Genomic DNA, 23,503 nt, shown 5'->3' on the forward strand with positions numbered 1-23,503 from the left:
TATTTATCCCAAAAGAGGGAAAGGACAATATCGATAAAACCTTGGGTGAACATGGTCTGTGAACCATGAGATGGGTTAGGAAGTTCGTTATGCGAGAGGAAGGTGTTAGCACCCCTCGCATCCGTTGTACTCAACGGGAACCATTTAGGGGGAAGGTTCTCTTACTCTCACAGGTTTAGGTTATCTGCATATATGCTGGTTTCTTATTTCTACATTATTAAAACAAAAATATATATTTTTTTTATTTGGGGTACTTGACGAGATGTTGCGATCCCGCTCCGACGTATTCCCATGTGAAATGGGAAACTCAAAGCTACGTAGTTCTTTGTAAAAAAGATTTGCGGGTGGGTTGCTTTTAGCGAGTAAAGTTTATGTCACATTCCGTCGATACAACAATGCTTGTATGCTCACATTAGGAGGCTTAAGCATGTACATGTGTCAAAGGAATGAATAAAACAATATCCGGTTAGAGAAAACAAGTTATTAACGAATAATGTTTATGTCGTATCCCACCGATGCAGCAATAGCTTGTGTGCTCGCATTAGGAGGCTTAAGCTTTGAATGTGTCAGAGGAATAGACAAAACATTATTCATTTTTTTCTTAAAAAAAGAATTTAAGTGTGTTAGATTGATTTTAAGGTTTTTGGAATGAGGATAATCCCAAGATCACGAGACATACGTCAGGGATAGGAACTATCCGGGTACCAAAAGACATACGTCAGATCGACCCTTTTTTCATTCTTTTTATGAAAATATCTTAAATTAAATAGTGAGGATAACCCAAGATCACGAGACATACGTGAGGGAAAGGAATTATCCGGGTGCAAAAAGACATACGTCAGATCGACCCCTTTTTCACTGTATTTATTATGAAAAAAACTTTAATTAATAACGAGGATAACCCAAGATCACAAGACATACATCAGAGATAAGAATTATCCGGGTGCAAAAAGACATACGTCAGAATGATCGACCCTTTTTCACTATGTTTATTATAAAAAAAAAATTGTGTTACACCAGACAGTCCAAAAATGAAAAGAAAAGTGAATGGATAGAAGATGAGAGAATGCAATACGAATATAAAAATGAATGAATGAGAATGCAATAAATACACAAGTAAATAAATATACATGCAAGACTTAAATAAATAAATGAAGAAAATGAGCATAAAATAAACATCTTAAGAGAAAAAAAAATAGGCGCTCTAAGAAGAACATCTTAAATAAGCTATTGTTCAAATAATCACTTATTTACATAAGCTAAAAAGCAAAAGAAATAAAGTGAAAATTGAAGGTGAGAAAAACACAAGAAGGGGGGGTTTGAATTGTGTTAGTTTTTTCTTCTCCTAAAACTGAATTCACTGATCAAAGACTAATAGAGTTCAGAGTCTTATGCAATGTTCAAAGTCTAAATGCAGCGGATGAGTAAAGAGAGAGAGAAACAAGAAAGATACAAAGCAATTATACAGATTCCTTCCACAATCCGGAAGTAATCCTGTCCCCCTTGCACTTCCAAGGAGAGTATCTAAACTTAATATATGATTACAATTGCTCAAGCACAAAAGCAAGAGACTTCAAACTACTCAAGCACAACTGCAAGAGGTTTCCTATGCTCAAGCACAAACGCAAGAGGCTTTCTGTGACACCCAAAATCCCAAAATAATTATTACTATTATTTATTCAAAAAAAGAGTTTGATTTCGCAGCGGAGAGTGTCAAATAAAAACATTTCTATTAATATAAGAATTCTTCCACAAGATTTATGATATCACAAAGACTCATAAAAAACATAACACACATTTGACTTCCTTGCAAATTATAATGATATTAACATCGAATCTTTTGCTTTTGAAAATACTTTCTTTTACATCATATATAATGGTATGGATTACTTATACAAAACTAAATAAGTAAGCATATCCCTTTTCTCGTGTCACTATCAGAGCGGTGTTTTTCCCCAAAATAACAGATGACACAAGACAAGTCTTCATGGAAGGCATGTACTTGACTCCAAGGCTCATAACCTATAAAACTACGGTTTTGCAACCGCAGGGCCAAGCCAGCAAACACAAACAACGAAGGGGTGAGTTTCGAGAACATGTAATAGTATAAAATAAATGAGAAGAACACGTAAGCAATTAAGTCAAAGTCGTACCACATCACATACATAATATTCAGAACCTTGAATAATATATTATATCAACTCAATCCACATTAGTAAAAAAATATTATTACAACTTAAGAACCAAAATCTTCACAAACGCAATGTCACAAAACATACAATCACTAATAACCATCTTCATAAGAAAATCAACAGATAATCACCTTCTTCGTCTCACACAATTACACTTATTCACCAAATACAAATCATCAACAAGTTTTATGCATATGGACTCAGTCCTACGACCTATATGAATGTGGTACCACACCAACTCATCGTTTTGCCAGAGTTATATTATTGGACTTTTCTCAACATAGTTGCCAGAGATATGTTACTGGACTTTTCTCAACATAGTTGCCAGAGATATGTTACTGGACTTTTCTCCCACATATGCAAGACTTATGCTCTAGACTCTCTATGGACGCGAACAATTAAATTCCGCAAGTATTACACATATACACTTAATCACATAATCCACATATTAATGCAAGACATCCCCTAAAATGAACGACTCTAAAGCAAGCACACAAATCATCAACAAACTCACCATCATCATCAAAGATAACATCGTCATCATGAACATACATCGTCATTCGCACCACAAATTTTAATCAACATCATTATTCTCATCATCAAGCAATTTTAAGCATCATCATTTGCATCATCTTTATAAAATATATATCGTACATCTCATCTTCCATAATATATTATAGACTACTTCAACAACAATATCCAAATGGTTTTCTATCCAAACAAATCTCGACCATGATAGGGACAACTCACAACGTTACTATCTAGTTTTCTCTTTAATATTTTATTTTTTATTTTATAACAAAAATACCTTTGATCAGGTCCTAATGCCCGGGTTAAACCACTTCCATCAAAATAAAAAGAAGAATATCGTCCAAATAGCTTCATGACCTAAGATTCATGTTATTTTCTAGTCCTTCTAACACAGGTAGTGGGGTATACACAAAAAATTAAAAAATTTCGCCAAGCGACAAATTAATTATGAATTTTTAAAGTATCAAAAACTAAAAAATAAAACAATAGAAATCACAACCTAAAAATCGAATTTTTAGCTCATTGTTTGTAGGTAAATCTATAAAAATACATAAAAGGGATCACTAAAGTTTCATTTCATTCCAAAAACGTTTCAATTTATTTTCATTTTTCAACAAAAACGTGCAAACTTGAAATTTTGTTCCTAGTAATTGTATACTCAGAGGTCAAATTTTGTTCCTTAATTTTGTAGGCATGATTAGAACATAATAATAAGAACTTTCACAATGAAATTTTACAGTTTTTAAATGAGAGACAAATTACTTATAAATTGTTTTAAGAAATTCATAATTATGGGGAATAAAAATTCATAATTAATTTGTCCCTAGTCGAAAAAATCTAATTTTTTTTATGTAAAGCCATATTTTAATGTCCTAAACATGTCTGGAAAAAAATCATAAAAAAAAATTCAATTTGTAGGTCGCGTTTTTGGACTACGCGTATATCATATGGTCAAAAATAAGAAAAATATTAAATTGCAAGGCTATAATATATGTTTTTTTTTATTTTATAAGTCATTTTTCAAACATATTGTATATTATAGGGTCAATTTGAAAAATTAACCTTTTTTTTTACTGATGGAGGTTTTGGGTCAATATTTGACCCGAAATCACCTTTCTTCATCTTTTTCTCTCTATTTCAATTTAACTAACAATAGTGCAACTCGTTAGAGTTACTAATGCTCTCGAAACCAATTCACTTGAGTGAGACGGCGGTCAGTGGAATTACATGTGTGGGGGTGAAATCCGCAGATCTACACTTGCAATTTGCAACGGAGAAGAAAACAATGGATTCAACAAATGAAAAGGTGAGAAACTATATACCTGACGATATTAGCTTATCCATTCTATCGAAGTTGCCTCTTAAATCTTTGAAGAGATTTGAATGCGTTCGCAAATCATGGTCTCTCTTAATTGATAGTTCTCATTTCATGAACATGTTTCGCAATAATTTCTTATCTAATTTGTGTTGTTGTTCTTATTACGATGGATCATCTATACTCTTACAGATAGATAAACCTCATTTTAAGGATGATTTTTATTCTCTTTCCGGTGAGAGGTTTGAGAATAAGGTCAAATTAGATTTCCCAAATCCATATGCAAACCAATTCAATTTTCAAATTTTTGGGGTTGGTAGTGTTAATGGCATGCTTTGTCTCCATGAATATGATGCTTTGGGAGAAATTATATTGTTGAACCCAGCTACCCAGGCATTCAAGGTCCTTCCTCCCAGCCAGGTTGAGTCAGTTGAGCTGTCTATTCCAGATGATGCTAGGGATTTTGTTGATTTTTATATTGTTTCTAATCTTCACGGATTTGGCTATGACAGTGTTATAAATGACTATAAGATCATTCGGTATGTACGTTTTGATATAGAATCATCAGTGGAAGGTTATGAACACCTTGAAGAGATTATATATTCAAATTCGTTGGGGCAAATATCTTTAGAACCTTTATGGGAGATATATAGCCTAACAAGTAACTCGTGGAGGAAACTTGATGTTGACATGCCATTTTCTTCAAAATGTAATGAGGGAAGCCAAGTCTACATGGATGGAATCTGTCATTGGTTGTGTGAAAAAGATGAGGAAGATAACCCTGCTGGACCATGTTTGGTGTCATTTTACTTGAGCAACGAAGTGTTCTTAATAACACCTATACCCTCAAACTTAGATGGTTGTTCTGATGTTGAAGCATCGTGGATAAACTTGGCACGGTTAAATGAGTACATTGCATTGATCTCTTATCATGAAAAAAGGACTACTTTTCACATATCAATTTTGGGTGAAATTGGTAAGAAAGAATCATGGACCAACCTCTTCACTATTGGACCATTGTCTTGCGTTGAGTGTCCTATCGGAGTGGGGACAAAAGGGGAATTATTCTTCCAAAGAAAGGATGAAGAATTAGCTTGGTTTGATCTTAATACTCAAATGATTGAGGAACTTGGTTATAAAGCAGGATATTGTCGTACTCGGATAATAATATATAAGGAAAACATTCTTGCAAATGGAGGAATAGGTAATTAATTTATTTTTTTCTCCAAGAGGTATATGATTATGGTTATTGAGATATTACCTTGTATGCAAAGTAGCTTGTTAATTGTGCATATCACAATTATTGTCAGCAAGTTATGTTATCAGTTGATCTTTCTATAGCAACTTTATTTTGAATGTTTAGTCCATTTTCATTTTCAAACTAATCTTATTTCCATATCATTGAAAATAATGATTGTTGGATGGTTATTTAATATCATTGAAAAAATGATTGTTGGATGGTTAATTTGAATTCATTCACAAGTGCTTAAATGTAGACAATTACACAATATGCTCTGTTTTATTTCTTCCCAATTTTATCTTTCCTTATAAATGCTTAAGAAGATATCTTTCATCTCTTCACCGTTGATATGTTGTTTTTCTCAAGTATATTATAGCTGGTAGTCTTTTAGTAACCTGTAGAAGAGAGAAAAAGAGTTTGTTAGATGCAAAAAATAGGGTAGAAAATTGTAACATGTGAACATGATTAAATTTGTATGGAGCTTTCATAACTTGAGGTGCAATGTGTGGTTTCACAAACAGATGGTTCCATAAATTGAGGTGTAATATGATTTGAGAAAATCGACGGGGTATTAATAGAAGCATCCATATAAAAAAATAGTGCAAACTATTGTTAGAAAAATTGTATGGTTATGTCATAGTAACATATTTCTCTTGACATGCTGCGAACCACAAATGTGTACTTGTGTATTGATTCATGTTCTTTTGCAAATTGTTTCACACAAATTCCATCGTAATTCGTGGAAACAAAGAAACCAATATAAGTGGGTGAATATCAAAGAAAGAGGAAGAAGGGGTTCTAAAGGAGATAAAAGAGAAAGAAAAGTCTCTGCTTGAGTAAATAATTTTGCAAAAAAACCTCTTGCAAAATAACAATAATAAACAAGAAGAAAAGTGAATATAAAAAGAAGATTTTGGAAAGTTAGCAAGAGTTTGTTGCAGCTTTCTACTAAGGAAGTTAAGAATGATCACAAGAGAATAGTCCTTTTGATAATTTATGTTTCGTCCAAGGTAGTGAGTATTTCTAAGATTATAATACCTTTTGAGGAATGATGTCTCTTCAGATTTAAGAATAATCATAAGAGTATAGTCCATTTTGATATTTTATGCCCTTCGAGAAGTTAAAGGTTAAAATGGGGACAACACTTTCTTTCATTGGTCATAGTACCATAGTTGGAGAGGTTAGAGTTTAGAATGGTGGTGGTCTCATTACCATAGAGTGGTTTTGTAACAGCCCATTTTTCGCTAGAATTATTTTATTTATTATTTATATATGTTCATATGTGTTTAATTGATTGCTTGTGTATGTGTCTTAGGATTAGTGGATTTTGAGGCGAGAAGGGTATTTTAGTCATTTTTAGGACTAAGAGTATTTTGTTAATTTGAGGAGCCAGGGTATTTTAGTAATCTAAGAATTGAATAATTTAAGGAGCAATGGTATTTTAGTAATCTTAGAATTGAAATTATTTTAGTATTTTGAGGTGGATAGTTATTTTTACAAAGTTAGTAGTAACTAGTGGTAATTATTTTGATGTGGTAAATAACCGATGTTTTAGCTTGTTAAGTGTGTAGTAACTTTTTAGAATTATTTGGTGAGAGTTTTAAGCCCGTTATGATTTGTAGTAACCTAGGCCACTAAGGGGCAGTATATATTCATAAGTCATGATAGAATCTAGGTTAGAAACATTTCACCCATTCTCATAACAATTGATAGAGTGGTTAAAGAGAGAAAGTGGGAAGATAGAGAGAATTAGGATAAAAATGAGGAAGAGTTTGTAACGGAATAAAGCTAGAGCTAGAAGGGAGAGTGAAGTATAAACTAGAGAATTTTAAGGTTAAAGATAAGGGGGATAGTTCTATTCCATCAAATAAGCTATAATCTTCTTTTTCAATTATTGGTCATAATCATTTTCAAATTAATTATGATTTTGATTGTTGATTTTTCGTGCTCCTAGTTAAGTGATGATTTTTGAGTATGTGAATTTGTTGGAAACTTGTTGTGGGTACTTCAATTTAATTACTTAATTATGTTGAAATAATTACATTGAAGTTTTGGCTTAAAATATTGAAAATGATGATGTTGTTATCACTTGATGAATTCATGATGAATATGTGATAACTGTTGTTGGATATAAGTTGTTGATGAGAATTTATGAATTTGAAGATGATAAATGTGAAGCATGAATGAAATTGTGGAGTTTTGGTGTTTTGGTGAAAAATGAGTGTAGTGATGAAAATTTGGTGATTTGATGATATGTGTGAATAACGTAATGGAGGTGTACTTTAAGTTAGGTGTGGATTCATACAGTAAAATTATCTCCGGAATCCGGTTGGTATGACATTAATGTAGAAATCTCTAGAACATTGCATGCATTTGAGATTGTTGAATTGTGTCATACTTGACTATGTTAATTGGTGATTTTGTGCACTAGTGAAACTTGATGAATATTGTGATTATGTGAAAATGTGAATTTGTATATGTTGATTTATTATGCTAGTATACTTACAGAATAATAACGATGTGGGAATTCATTGTTGAATGATTTAATTAAGTGTTTATTTATTTATAATTGATAATGAATATATTCTTTTACTTTCATTTGATTTGATATATAATTTGTGGAATATAATCTAACCCCCAATGGTCATTTGGTTGGCCGCCTACCTATTTGTATGAATGGGTAGACGACATGCAGGATTGATTTGCTTTAGCTTGTGAGTTGCTTGAGGACTAGCTTTGGAGTTACCTCTTCTTTTATTATGCTCAGGGTCTAGTTTAAGGCTCTAAGTAAGGTGTCAGACTTATTTTGTTTATTTTATGTCTTGATGAGACTTGTTACTCAATCATGTTAAGATTTGAGATTTTAATTGGTGATGTATTATGGTACATGTCACATGGCTATTTTGGGAAATTTTATTATATGTTGATGATATGTTATGATACTATTCCGCTGCGAGTTTTGAAAATTTATATATGCATGTTTTGGATTAATTGTGTAGCATCTAAACTCTTTCAATAATTGAATTATTTGCATGATTTATCGCATTAAGAGTTTACGGTGTTATAGGTTTCAGTATTAAATTTGAGTGGTATTAGTACATATTAGAGATGTTATTCTAGAACGAATCAATATGACTCTGCGATAGTTGTAGCTAACTGTTTATTCTCAAGGCATCATGGTTTATAGTCTGCACAATTTTTTTGCAGTGCCACGGAACGTATTAAAGAGAGTTATAACTGAACCCAATAATAAACACAGTAGTTGCAAAATTCTTTTTCAATATGAAATTTGGAAATTTTACATAGCAGTTTAGAAACCCATTATCAACATTTACAATGCTTAATTAAATAGTACAACATCTAAGAACTGACGCGTACTGAAACTCTATATCTCATACATAACATATTTTTCTGATGTTGCGTACTATGAACACGTACCACATTCCAACGCAAATTGCGAACTATGACACTATGGTATATTTATTACCGTGTTTCAAGTTATAGGTGTATGGTCGAGAGTGTCATCATAGGCGTATCTTTTTTCTAGTAATTAGTAGTGAAAGTATTTTGTTGTTGTAGAGTGTCATCATAGGCGTATATTTTGTTGTTGTATTTTGTTTCTAGTTTGTTGTGGCTTCAGATCTTCTATCGTTACTTTATATATTGAATTTATTAATATATTTCGCCTTTTCAAACCAAAAACAATAATTTTATTTTTATTGTTTACTCTCGTTTGTTTGCAACCTAATTTGTTTCTATATCAATGTAAAGAATGGCCTTTTAGCTTTACCCGATGCACTAGTTTAATGTAGAAATAACTTTAATATGGAAAACTTGATAATCTAATGAGAAACAAATCTCTCTATTTTTTTTGTAGAAATGTCTTCTTGTTGGGTCTTTGAGTTTTGGGTAAAAGTGTATTTCATCTCTCACTTTCTTAGGTACTTGCTCTTGCATAATGTAAGTGGTCCTCTGGGCTACACTCGTGATACAATGATGCTACCAAAGGTGTTCAGGTTGTTGATTCTGTTGATGTGTGTCGTGTCAACGGTGGTAAAAGTGTGTGTGTGCCTGGATAAAAGAGCTTTCACTTGAGGGTGAGCATGATAGATTGATGAACTCACAATTGAGGATGAGATTGTGTGAGTTAGAACTCTCACACCGACTATTAAAGTGGAGCTTGAACTCTTTATAAGAAAGATACCCATAAACCCATTGCCTTAATGTTTTGGGTAAAAGTGTGGTTTCACGGTCACTTTGTTTGCAACCTAAAAGTCTGGTTCCTCTCTCTTGATAATCTAATGATTAATGTAAAAGTTGATAATCTAATGATTAATAAACCTCTATTTGAAATTTCATTACATTCTATCAGCAATATCTATGCCATTGCGTTTAACTTTTTGCTCCATATATTTCCTTTTGCACTAAACTGGGCTTATTCAAGCTCAATGGTATAGTTCAAATCAACTAATCTTCTTCATGTCCCCTTTATTTTTAAATTGATGGGCTTATTCAACAAATCTACACAAGACCGGTAGTTTAAGTAAACTAAGCTTCTCCCTTTTATATTTCTTCTTCATGAATTATGTCCATTGGTCTGTCAATTTAAATTTGTAGATTCTTTTATCTCCTTGTGCACACCTTTACTGCCTCGTCATAAATTGATGACATTAGAAATTTACTAATCTTAATATTGTGGTACTGCATATCCAGTACCAAATAGGAATATTCTTACAATCTGAATTAAGTGAATGGTAATTGCATAGGGTAGGTATTTAAGACAATTTGTAAAGTCTTGTGATATTGTGAATTTTTGTCATGTTGAACCACTCCAATAGGAATGCTTTATGATCTTCTTCTGGGTTTTTTTGTGTAACCATTTTTAGGGATATGGTAAACGTAAAGGAGTGGTTTAAAAGGAAATAATAACATAATTGTGATTACTGTGTTTGTAGAAGGGACACGTGTTTCTTTTAATTTGTTGAGTGAATGTGGGCGGGATATATATGGTGGATATGTGTGATATGGTTTTGTTTTAAGAATATATAAGGTTTTGAGAGATGATTAACTAAATAATAATGGTTGAGACACAATATTCCCATCACTTCTTAAAGGAATTAATTACAACGCCTAACATTAATTATTGGATTAATCATGGAGTAACTTACGGAGTTCAACAAAATCCTTGATGACTTGGATAATATTGAGGTGCATCTTGAGGATGAAGATAAAACTATACTCTTGTTGTGTGCTCTATCGAGATCTTTTGAATCTTTCAAAGATACCATGCTCTATGGTAAAGAAAGCATTGTTACCATGGAAGAAGTTCAAGCGGCTTTGAGAACCAAGGAGTTGACCAAGTCCAAGGACTTGAGAACTGATGAAAATGGTGAAGGCCTAAGTGTTTCAAGAGGGAATGGTGGAGGTAGAGGTAACCAGAGAAAAAGTGGTAACAAGTCAAAGTTTAAGTGCTTTAACTGTAACAAGATGGGTCACTTCATGAATGAAGGATTGTCCATAGATTAATGGTAACTGCGTACAAATTGTCTCTAAGGGTTATGAGGATGCAAGTGCTTTGGTGGTGTGTTGTTGGGAGGATGAACAAGATGATGTTTCTCACCTTGTGAATGATGACTTGTATAGCGGTGGTCATCTAGAGAGACGTTAAACACTCAACATCAGCCTGGAGAGACGGTGGTAAAAATACTCATGTTCAGCCTAGACAGGCGGTGGTTAGAATACTTGTGATCTTCCTTTGAGGTGGAGTTTCAAGGTGGAAGACATAGTGGGATGAACGCATTTGGAAGTTGAGGTAGAGAAATCTTAGATTGAGGTGGAGTTGAACACACCGGAAATGGTACGACTATGGAGGACCTTGCGTGCTATGCTCTAGTGGTGAGCAAGGGAATTCTTCATGAAGACGGAAGGCATTCTGGAGGTTGAAGAATGTATAGCATGGCTTGTGGGATTACCCTAATAGACCAAGGGTGATCAGATGCAAGTCAATCTTCAAGAGGACGGATTTGATCACTCCGGGGGCTGAAGAGGTATTGTGTAGACTTGTGGAACTACCTAAAATTCCTAGTGTAGTTGGATGCAAGGATCTTTAGAGAATGCGGTGTAGACTTGTGGAACTACCTAAAATTCCTAGTGTAGTTCAATGCAAGAATCTTCAAGAAGGCGGAAGGCATTCTGATGGTTGAAGAGGTTGGGTGGAAACTTGTGGAGCTACATGGTGTAGTGGGAAGCAAGGGAAATAGCAACATGGTGGTTGATGGTTAAATTGGCATCATCACTAATTTAAAGTCAAATTGGAGATTGTTGTGAAAGTAACTCAAAATTGGAGTTTTAAATCTGTCAAAATCGGTGGTCGAATGGTGCTGTCTGGGGCCTGATTTTGAGTGTTGTTCTTCAACCTTTTGGTACGACAAAAATTGGTGGTCGAATGGAGGAATTCGGGGCCTGAATTTGCCAGTAGAAAATATAACATAATCATATTTTTGGGCTAGATTTGTTCCAATTTTATGAGGGATACTTTTACTATATATAGACTTTGTACCAGAGTAAACCTTGAGAGAGAAAGGGGGGGGGGGGGGGGGGGTGAAAACAAGGGTTTAGAAACAAACAACAAACTAGGGTTTTAGATAGATTTCTCTAAGCGGGAGACACTAGGATTCTGATTGATTCACCTCGGGAAACACTATTCAGATTGAGTCTCTTGGTCACGGGAAGAGATTGGGACTTTTGGTAGAATTAGGTTTGGAGACTTATTCTTGTAACTCATTGATATCTCTTTTGTAAAGTTACTCATCATTATAGTGGAACGTATGGCTGTTCTCTTCCCCAAACTAGGTCACTATTGGACTGAACTGGATAAACAAATTTTGTGTGTTCTCTCTTTCTTTTTTCTCGTTGTTTTCTACTTTTGCTTTTGATTATAACTGTTACCCACTTGTTTTGGTTGCTTGATTACTTTGCTCCACACATCAAGTTTTTATTGGTACGTGTAATTTTAAAAGAATTCACAACAGAAGCAAGGGGTGGAGAGTTTGAAACTATCATTCTCATAGGAAAAACTTTCATTCGCATGAAAAATTGTTAGAAACCTGTTAATAACTATGCCACAAAAATCACCAACAACAGAAAATAAATATATAATTTGAAATTGCAAACAAAGTTACATGTTGGTGTTTATCTTGAATCTCCATGATTCGGTCTGCATGAGAATTTACTGCAAGCAAGCTAGAGAACTAAAATTAAACCTAAAAAAGAATATAACAAATTAACAACAATAAAAAAGAAGAAAAAAGAATAAAATCTTAGGAAAATCTGTGAGAGTATAATAACTGCAACTTATCGTCTAATTGATTCGAATAGAGAATTTGGAGAGGAAGTTGTCATCTCGTTTATACTACAACGAATTTCATGGTAAAAACGAACGCCTATGCGGCACTAGTTGTCCAGAAGGTAGTTTTTGGTAGACGTACGAAAATGCAAGGTTGATGGAAGCTGGAAATGCGCGTGAGAGATGTTGCAAATTGAGAGATGAGAAGAAGTATAAAATGAGTTTGTGGTCAAGAGATAGGTTTGAGGAGAAAAGATAGATGACACTTGATTTTGAAATTTTGGAGGGAATTTAGATTTTGAAATTTAGGGGGATGTATTGGATTGGGATTCGATGGGATTTTAAAAGACTTTTTAATTATGAAAAAGTCTTGTGGTATTCAATCAAGACTTTTTGCAACTTAAAAAAAGTCTTGTGGTATTCAATCAAGACTCTTTGTCATTTTAAAAAAGTCTTGAGGTATTCAATCAAGACTTTTCATCACTTAAGAAAAGTCTCATGGTATTCAAAATCATTCAAATTTCGAAGGATTGTTTAATAAATTGGATTTTGATGGATTTTGTGGGATTTTGTAGTGTAATTTTAACAAGAAAAAGTCTTTTATGAAAAGATGAGATTTCTTGGGATTGTTTTTCATTTAAAAGTTACTATCTCTTTCTTCTCCCTTCTCTCTCTCCCCTCCCCTCCCCCCTCTCTCCTTTCTCTCTTCGTCTCTCTATCTCTCCATTCTCTCTCTCTCTCTCTCTCTCTCTCTCTCTCTCCCTCCTCTCTTCTCTCTCTCTCTCTCTCTCTCTCTCTCTCTCTCTCTCACCTCTCTTAGAAAAACTCAAACGACTTCTCTAATTTCAAACACAAAATGAGGGCTGACACAATATTTTTTTTTTGAAAGATTTGTAAGGGCTGTCATAATTTTAAATATGTACAATTGAATTTTGTGGGAATAACATTTTTAACAAATAAAAAATGTGTATGGAGAATAATGTGTTAAGAGTGTTTTTTAGTCCCTTAAAATCTTATAAAATCCATAAAATCCTTAAAATTTTAAAATCAATAGTAAAAGAATTTTTTATTGGTTTTATTTTTCTTTATTCAAACGCTAGAATTTATTTGTTCATTATTTTTATCATTCACACTTGTAAGTTTGTTCTTTTTTTTCCCTAAAATTCATTGAATCCTTTAAAATTTTAAAATCCCATAAAATCCTTTGAAATCCTTAAAAGTCAATGTGATAAATCCATTAAAATCTTGAGTGTATAAAGTCTTTTACATAAAAAAAGTCTTTTAAAATCTCACAGAATCAATACAATCTCACACAATCTTTTAAAATCTTAAAGACTTTTTTTATTAAAATAGTCTTTTAAAATCCTAATCCAATACACCCCCCTTAGCACGAAAAACATCACCCCCCCCCCCCCCCCCAATTTTCATTGGATGAATTTGAATTTAAACTATTTGTAGTAAGAATTTTGTTGTTTAATGATGTAATGATTCTTACGAGGCTTGCTTAAAATTTTGACACGTGGAATTAATTGCAATTTGAGTGAGTTATGGTTGTGTACATTGTTGTCAAAATCTCGACTTAAATCAGGATTTTGCGACTTTCTTCACCTTCAACGACTAAAATCCATAGTAGAATCCCAAAATAGGCAAAATCCATCAATTTTGATTGCGATTTTATGATTTATTGTAAACTAAGTCATTTATGACTATATACCATTCATAACATATATTTAGTATTATTTTTTTGCATAAAATCCATCAATTTTGATGGCGATTTTACAATTTCCTTTGATTTCGATTGCGATTGTACAAGTCCCAATTTTGCTATTTCCTTTCGATCTGAAGTAAAGTTCCGATTTTGACAACCTTGGTTGAACAGTAGGATGATGATGAATATGATTATGATGATTAATATTTTCAAAGTTTAAGGTTTGATCGTTATTTGTAGTATGTTAGTATATGAGTTGTGCTCTTCAGAGTGATCTTTGATTGCATCATCATGATTTCTTAACTATTGTGAATATTACAAAAATTCACAATATCCTTGATTACTGGCTGAACTATCTATTACATCACCTACCGTAACTGTCACCAATTGTGTAGTTTAAATTCTCTTGGATTGTGGTAGAATATTGGCCTCTATTTTGCTCGATTATAAAATGTTTGGCTTAATTGCTCTTTTCGTCCCTGAAGTTGTTATTTGGTATCGCTTTGGTCCCTTAGGTAAAAAAAAGATTGTTTGGGTACTTTATCTTTATCTCTGTTACCTGTTTTTGTCCCTTTCATGATCTTCATCATCAACAACACACCAACCCAGATTTTTTTTTCTCCTTTTTATCATCTTCATCAAATCTATAAACATAATCAATTTCATAACTTAATCAATTACCGATTTTTCCATTCAAAAACATCCCTTTCAATCTATACAACACAATTTCTCAATCTCCTTAAACCAAATCAACCAAAATCTTCATATCTATTTTCTAATTTATTTTTTCCAGATTCAATAACAGTGGGAAAATCAACCAAAATCTTCAAAACATCCACAACAACAGCAACTAGCAGTTGAAAAAATCCAGCAATAAAAACCCAGAAACAAACCCTTCACTTTTATAACGGTACCCAAAAGATGTTCTTCCTCTGTCTCTTGCTCTCACTGTGTGAATTTGGTGCTAAATCCAATTGGGATAACTAGCACAACACCCAATTGAATCCAAGGTTGAAGAACGACGCCGATTTCCAATTTTTTTGAGGTAGATTGAGTGTTGTTGTACTTTTTGAGATGATGAGTTTGAGTTTTTAAATGTTTTATATTTTAGGTTTGAATATGAATGAAGGTGTTGAAGATGATTTGATTTTGTTTGGAGATTTTTTTGGTGTTGTTCTTTTTTTTTCTTCTGGAAAATGTTGTTGGTGTTGTTCTTATTTTCCAGAAAATGTGGGAAGAAGATGAAGAATTTAAGTGGAGAAGATGAAGAAAATAAATTAAGTTTTTTCGGCCAATGCCAAAATGACACGTGGATAGCAGTTAACATTTTTTGATTAAAACTTACGGAAGGGACCAAAACATGTAAAGGAGATAAAGATAAAGTACCCAAACAATCTTTCTTTTACTTATGAGACCAAACCGATACCAAATAATAACTTAAGGGACGAAAAAGAGCAATTAAGCCAAAATGTTTTCAGTTGTTTTTCCGCTTCCAACTTATGATTTTTAATTTCCACTTTCCCTTAGGCTTTAAGAATGTCATTTCATAAGTAACATAGCATCATTTTGAATTTCATACAAATGCTAAAAAGTAGACCGTTACAAAATATGCTTGAAATGATAGTATGAATAGATTAATGAAGTGAAGGAAAGAAGAAGATAAAGTATAAAGTAAAGAGAGATTCCATACAATTTTTTTGCATTAGCAATCCTCACCCTTATACTCACTGTCATTATTGGCCTGCAGCTTCTCATATCCACCTTGATTCCCGGATCCTTCCTAAGTCCTAACCACCTCCATCTGGCTAGGGGTGGGCAAAGTTTGGTTTTGAACCAAAACTGCATGTGAACTGATCTGAACTGTTTTTCAGTTCGTTAGAACTGAACTGAACTATAATGGAACAACTCGAACTGAACTGAAACTGTTCTTTAAAACAGTGAACTGATTCACTTAAAAAAACCAAACAATCGGTTCGGTCCGGTTCACATATTTCTGTTCTCATATCCTCCTTGTTTTTATGTACCGGTTCGGTTCAATACCAGTTTGGATCGGTTTACTTCAACAGTTTGGTTCAGTTTTTGGTTTTTTTGCCCACCCCTACATCTGGCAGTCATGTTTCCTAGTTTTACATGAGAGTGTCGACAGTCGGCAACTGACTACTTCATTTGTTTCATAACAATGTTGTGTTTATGAAGATATTTTCTTCCGCACACTTTAATCATTTTGATCTTCCACGACAAACTTGCAGACACATACACTCCCTGAAGTCTGACTTCTTTTTTCTGTATTAGAGATCCAACCTTTATGATCCTAGTTGTTTTATTCTAATAATCAAGATATAATATTCATGTTATTTAGAATAATTCATTGATTGGAATTTAATTTGAGAGGCGGCAAAGGAACTAAGCTTAGATATACATTGTTTCAAAGCTTAATGTTAACATATATAGCAGAGGTTCAGAGGTAGAACATTTCATTCCAGTAACGGGCCCGTGAGTTCTGTATGGTTTTTACATTGAGAAATTGAAATTAGTAATAGACCCTAAGAGATAACAAATTTTGATACTCAAGTTTTCTTTAACAATTTACAAAAGAAACTTGATAAAACTACTAATTTATTCAATAATTTACAAAGAGCACTTAAAAAACTAATCTCAACTTCATTCATCATTCCTTCAATAGCTTCGAGAAAACATAACACATGATCCTAGGTAGTGAAAGAACAAACTGAGCTAAGCTCACGAGGAATCCGTTTGTCTAGCCTTAAAAAACTAATCTCAACTTCATTATTCAATAGTTGTAACAGTCACTACTAAAAAAATAAAAATTAGTGAGGAAAATTTAGTGAGGGAAAACATGAAATCCCTCTCTAATTCTGTCACTAAATTTTGCGACCAAGGAATTTGTGACGAATTTTATTTTTTCCGTCACTAATTTCTCTCCTTAATTTTGTTTTTCCTAGTAGTGAGTGAAAGAACAAAGGGTCTGCAGACTATTATATAAGAGCCTTACCTGCAAGGTAGACAAACTCGAGATCCTAGGCATGATCGGGGAGGAGTCACAAGATCGTGAATCGGAAGATCGTAACACGGATTGTAAGATCCTACCAAATTTACAAATTGAAATATATATGCCTAGAAATTCATGAATAAAATTTCAGCTTGATCAACAAAAATAAATGTAACATATTTAGGTGGAAAAACACTTTCTTTTTGGGAGAGACAGTGAAATCACTTGACCATAAACAATAAATTGTATATTAATTAAAAATGAATAAACAAAAAAAATATTATTTTACCATTATTATTATTTATTTTTTGAGGGGATTTTACCATTATTATTATGTTTATGGCTTATTTAAATCACATTATTATAATTTAATCATTGAAAAAATAGAGCATTACTAAAAAGGTATTCAAATTTAAATTTTAAACTAGAGGGAGAGAGAGAGAGAGAGAGAGAGAGAGAGAGAGAGAGAGAGAGAGTAGAGTGCTATGAATTAGGGGAAGGGCATTGGTAAGGTTCCACGATTGAGGGTGTTTATGGCTTTTTTAAATCACATTATTATAATTTAATCATTGAAAAAATAGAGCATTACTAAAAAGGTATTCAAATTTAAATTTTAAACTAGAGGGAGAGAGTAGAGTGCTATGAATTAGGGGAAGGGCATTGGTAAGGTTCCACGATTTAGGACTAATGGAAAGTTTCCACAACCACTTTAAATTTTAAACTAGAGGGAGAGAGAGAGAGAGAGAGAGAGAGAGAGAGAGAGAGAGAGAAAGTAGAGTGCTATGAATTAGGGGAAGGGCATTGGTAAGGTTCCACGATTGAGGGTGTTTATGGCTTTTTTAAATCACATTATTATAATTTAATCATTGAAAAAATAGAGCATTACTAAAAAGGTATTCAAATTTAAATTTTAAACTAGAGGGAGAGAGTAGAGTGCTATGAATTAGGGGAAGGGCATTGGTAAGGTTCCACGATTTAGGACTAATGGAAAGTTTCCACAACCACTTTAAATTTTAAACTAGAGGGAGAGAGAGAGAGAGAGAGAGAGAGAGAGAGAGAGAGTAGAGTGCTATGAATTAGGGGAAGGGCATTGGTAAGGTTCCACGATTTAGGACTAATGGAAAGTTTCCACAAATTATTGCTTAGTTAGGTGTATCGGGAAGGTTTTAATAATTAATTGGTTTTTTTTTTGTGGTGGCCGGGGTTTGAACCCCGGACCTTGCATATTACTATGCATTGTCCCTACCAACTGAGCTAAGCTCACGAGGACAATTAATTGGTTTTATCTCAAACAAAAAAAGAATATTTAATTTCTTTAATGAGGTGACAAAAGAACCGTTTCAGTCACAGAAAAGTCAAAAAAAAAATAAAAGTACAGATATTTTAGTTCCTGAACTAAAACGCGTTTTTGTTGAAACCGAGTCGCGCGCCCGACCCGAGGGCCCGAAACTTAAAGGAAGGAAAATGAACAGAATGAATCGCAGATTTCACCGTGCCCACGATCTTCCACAGTGATCCAAGCAGCGACTACCAAAAAACGATTCCGGTCACTTTCTGGCACGGTCATGGATTGCAAATACGCAAACCCGTAAGATCCTACGAGTTGGATCGCTACTTTTTCTACCTTGCTTACCTGCGTTAGTACAACAAACTAATAGCTAGAAACTGCATATTAGTTAGGAAGCATATTAAAATAGAATGGGGGATTACTCCACCACTGATGAAAATCAAAAGGGGTCTGCAGGCACGTTTGCACTCCAACGCTTAAGTCAGTAATAAAACTGAAAAAGAGTGTGTAGAAAGTGATGTGAAAAGTGAATCATACCTTGAGAGTGAGACAATGTCACCCTTATATAGGCGCGCGTTGGTAATAACCGCCTTCGGGTTTTGCAACATGTGATTAGTGACGGTTAGAGGACACGTGTAGCGTGATCCTCACGCAGGGATGTGCACGTATGTGGTGCGGTGCATCAAAGCTGGCACGTTCCTTCAGGAGCGAAGCCTTAAGGCAATGTAAGTTATGCCACGTGTCAACGTGTGATTGGTCTACCAGAACAAAAGAAATGATTATTTTTATTTGAAAGATACGAAATTGTTTTATTACTAAAAATATTATAACATCTAACCAAATAATAATAAATACTAAATATATTAGACTTCTTCTCTTGGTGTCGGGTCTCAAACTGAGTACCTCTAGGTTGTAGGGCTTCTCTTGGTGTCGGATCTCAAACCGAGTACATCTAGGTTGTAGGGCAAACCTTGCAACCAAGTGACTTCTCAGGAGACAGGTAGACTCCTTCAAAAAAAACTAAATATATTAGATGATTGTAGGGCTTCTCTTAGTGTCGGATCTCAAACCGAGTACCTCTAGGTTGTAGGGCAAACTTTGCAACCAAGTGACTTCTCAGGAGACAGGTAGACTCCTTCAAAAAAAACTAAATATATTAGATGATTTTTTGGTAGTGGCCAGGGTTTGAACCCCGAACTTTGCATAATTTATGCTTTGTTCCAACCAGCTGAGCTAAGCTCATGGGGACAAATATATTAGAGGATTAATAAAACCAAAGAGTTTCCCTAAAAAAAAAAACGAAAGAGTTAAAACAAAATTAAATCTCCATCATAAAAAGGCTAAAATCTTTATAAAAAAAAAAAAAACAAAGAAAAAAACCGATGAGAGCTAGATTGAAAAGCAAACCCTTTGTTTGACTGATTACTCTTTGCGACCCAAACAAACCCTAACAAACAAACACCACTCTTAAAAAGTTCTATGAAGGGATCGATCAACACTTCTCCTTATTCTCCAGCATATTAGTTCGTCTCGGCTTGATGGAGAAAAAGAAATCAGCGGTGGCCTTTTCTATTCTATCAAAGTTGCCTGTTAAATCTTTTAAGCGTTTTTCGTAAATCATGGTCTCTCTTGTCTGAAAACACTCATTTCATGAATATGTTCCGCAACAATTTATTGTCTAATTCTTATTGTCCCGGAGCACCTCTCCTCCTAAGTGTTTTTGAAAATGGTAACGGAGTTTTCTATTCTTTTTCCGGTGAGAGGTTTGAAAATAAGGTCAGATTAGATTGGTTAAATCAATTTGAATATGATGGCAATTTCAGCATTTTTGGTTCTGTTATTATTAATGGCACAATTTGTTTTCATGAATATGACAAAATTGTATTGTGGAACCATCTACCCAAACAATCAATCTCCTTTCATTTTTAGGTTTAATATTGTTATCATTTTTACTGTTATAAGCCCCTTCTATAGGTATTGATCTTCGACAATTGCTTTTCTGACTTTCAATACTTCCTAAAAACACAAGTAAAATACTAAAATACCCCCAGCGGTAGTTAACTACCGCTGGCTTATAACTAGAAAAACCGGCAGCAGTTAACTGCCGCTGAGTTTTTTAATCATTTACTTCGGTTTCTAAGACACATTGAATGTCAGAACAACAATTGTCTTGATCTTCTAGTGCTTATAGAGACTTAGATTATCATAAGCATTTAAGAACGTTAAACCTACTCATACAAGAGGAACTTTTCAGTCTCTCGGCGAACTGCTCAAGGAAATTTAGCTTCTGAGTATCTACCAAACCTTCCATTTCCACTTCGTACTTCTTAAGTGAAGCGAAATCCACCTGTGATTCTATTTGAACTATTAAGGATTTCCATGGAATATCCATAGTCTTCTCTTTGTACACGGACCCAGATTCTGATGCGCCTTGCATGCTAGAAGTAGATTCTGAAACTTTTCGTTGTGAGCTTGATGACGCCATTTGATGATTGAAGAAGATTTGAAGAAGATGATGATTTTAGGGTTCTAGGGTTGAGAGAATGCGCTTACTTCGCAATAGGTTTGAGAGCAAATGTGTTTGTTGTGAGTGAGTAGTGTGTGAATTGACAAAGTGTTAAGAGTAAAAACGTTTGCAATTCAAAAGATACAAACAAACATAACATTAATGACAAAATTGGGAGCGCGTGAAAAGTACTTTCAAAGCTCTTGAATCATCATTGCCCTTTTAAGTTATACACCAATACATATATGCCACGTCAGAAGTTCTCAGAGTAACTACCAAGTTAGTGGGCCAGAAGTTACCATAAAAAGTAACTCCCAACGTTTCCACTAACTCCACTATTCAGAAGCATAAAATCCAGCTTCTGGACTTCAGATGCTGACGTCATCATCAGAAGCGAGTTTTCCTCAGAACCTCAATAAAGAGCTTCTGATGGATTACTGCATCTGAACTAACTTCAGAACCTAAAATCCTATTCAGGAGCAAGCAAACATTTAATCAGACACAAAGTGCATGTTCAAATTTTTCTTTATAAAATCAAATCTTTCAACAGTTAAAGGCTTAGTAAATATATCAGCCCATTGATTTTCAGTATCAATGAATTGTATATCTAAAATTCCTTTTTGAACATAATCTCTGATAAAATGGTGTTTGATTTCAATGTGCTTAGCTCTCGAATGCAAAATTGGATTTTTAGAGAAACAAATAGCAGTAGTATTATCACAATAAATGGGAATACTATTAGCAGTTATCTGATAGTCTTCCAACTGATGTTTCATCCAAAGTAGTTGTGTACAACAACTTGCAGCTGAAATGTATTCTGCTTCTGCTGTAGACATAGCAATAGTTGTTTGTCTTTTGCTAGCCCAGGATATAAGATTATCACCCAGAAATTGACAATTGCCACTGGTTGACTTTCTTTCAATCCTATCACCAGCATAGTCAGCATCACAGAATCCAATTAGCTTATAATCTAAGGATTTCCTATAAAGGAGTCCAAGATTAGTGTTCCTTTCAAATACCTGAAGATTCTCTTGACAGCAGTCATATGAGATTCTCTAGGATCTGATTGGAATCTTGCACACAAGCATACGCTGAATAAAATATATGGCCTAGATGCAGTGAGGTATAACAAAGAACCAATCATACCTCTATACAACTTCTGATCAACTTTATCTCCTTCATCTTCTTTGCTTAAGGTGCACGTAGGGTGCATTGGAGTGTTCATCACTTTACAATCTTCAAGCTTAAACTTCTTCAGAAGCTCCTTTGTATACTTTGATTGATGAACATAGACTCCTTCTTTGTATTGATTAATTTGAATGCCCAGGAAGAACTTCAGCTCTCCCATCATGCTCATTTCAAATTCATCCTGCATTAACTTAGAAAATTCCTTGCAAAGAGATGCATTAGTAGAACCAAATATTATATCATCAACATATATTTGCACAACAAGAATATCTTTCCCAAGGGTCCTTCTGAAGAGTGTTGTATCAACCTGTCCTCTTTTAAAATCATTTTTGATTAAGAAATTACTTAGTCTATCATACCAAGCTCTGGGAGCTTGTTTCCAGCCATATAGTGATTTCTTCAGTTTAAAAACATGGTCAGGATATTTAATATCCTCAAATCCAAGAGGTTGCTTGACATACACTTCTTCTTCTATGACTCCATTAAGAAATGCACTCTTGACATCCATTTGATATAATATTATGCCATGATTAACTGCATAGGAAAGAAGTAACCTGATTGCTTCCAATCTTGCAACTGGAGCAAAAGTTTCAGTGTAATCAATGCCTTCTTGTTGACTATACCCATGTGCAACAAGTCTGGCTTTGTTTCTTGTTACTTCTCCTTTCTCATTCAGCTTGTTTCTGAATACCCATTTTGTTCCAATAATGTTCTCATTCAGCACATCAAAGAGTCGTTGTTGAAGCTTGATCTTTCACCAATGATCTTTTGCCTGATTTGGTTGTTGCCCTATGAAGAACCAATTTGAAATCCATTCCTTATCCAAAGGAACATCTATGCAGGCGAAGCCGTATTCTGGAGCTGTTTTCTTGTCTTGTAGCATGGACACAAAACAGAGTAGTGGAGAAGGTGATTGTACAGTTCGTACAAAGTACAATGTCAACGTTTTTGTCCAAATTGCAAGCACATGCCTTCAAACACCTTTGAAATGGCCGTTGCAAAATTCCACTAATCTTTTGTTGTGTTTTCGAATCCAATAGACAGCTTTTGCAGTGATGATTCTTCAATCCTTTAATCTTTTGCAAATCCAGTTGTTCTTCAGCTTCTGGTGAAATGACTTCTGATGAGGCAGCTTCTGATGATGCAGCTTCTGATGATGCAGCTTCTGATTGATACAGCT

At 34.0% G+C, this 23,503-nt stretch overlaps 1 protein-coding gene across 2 annotated transcripts; it reads left to right on the plus strand.

The window, feature by feature from the left end:
* The first annotated feature begins 3,913 nt into the window (after positions 1-3,913).
* Positions 3,914-8,215, plus strand: LOC146916471 (F-box protein At1g11270-like). Of its 2 annotated transcripts, none has more exons than XM_085716994.1 (2): positions 3,914-5,242; positions 7,963-8,215. In XM_085716994.1, the coding sequence occupies exons 1-2, from the start codon at positions 4,009-4,011 to the stop codon at positions 7,977-7,979; spliced, it is 1,251 nt and encodes a 416-aa protein (XP_085573120.1). In that variant the 5' UTR covers positions 3,914-4,008; the 3' UTR covers positions 7,980-8,215. The 2 variants fall into 2 exon arrangements, 1 of the variants encoding a protein (XP_085573120.1); XR_015013834.1 differs by lacking the exon at positions 3,914-5,242 and adding an exon at positions 5,956-6,288.
* The last annotated feature ends 15,288 nt before the right edge of the window (positions 8,216-23,503 follow it).

Source organism: Medicago sativa, chromosome 6 (genome assembly GCF_051527215.1).
Source record: "Medicago sativa cultivar Bolivia chromosome 6, Bolivia_mono, whole genome shotgun sequence".
Taxonomy (NCBI): domain Eukaryota; kingdom Viridiplantae; phylum Streptophyta; class Magnoliopsida; order Fabales; family Fabaceae; genus Medicago; species Medicago sativa.

Excerpts from the sequence above, each read along its gene's own strand:
- LOC146916471 (XM_085716994.1), top strand. The coding sequence starts at position 4,009 with ATGGATTCAACAAATGAAAAGGTGAGAAACTATATACCTGACGATATT.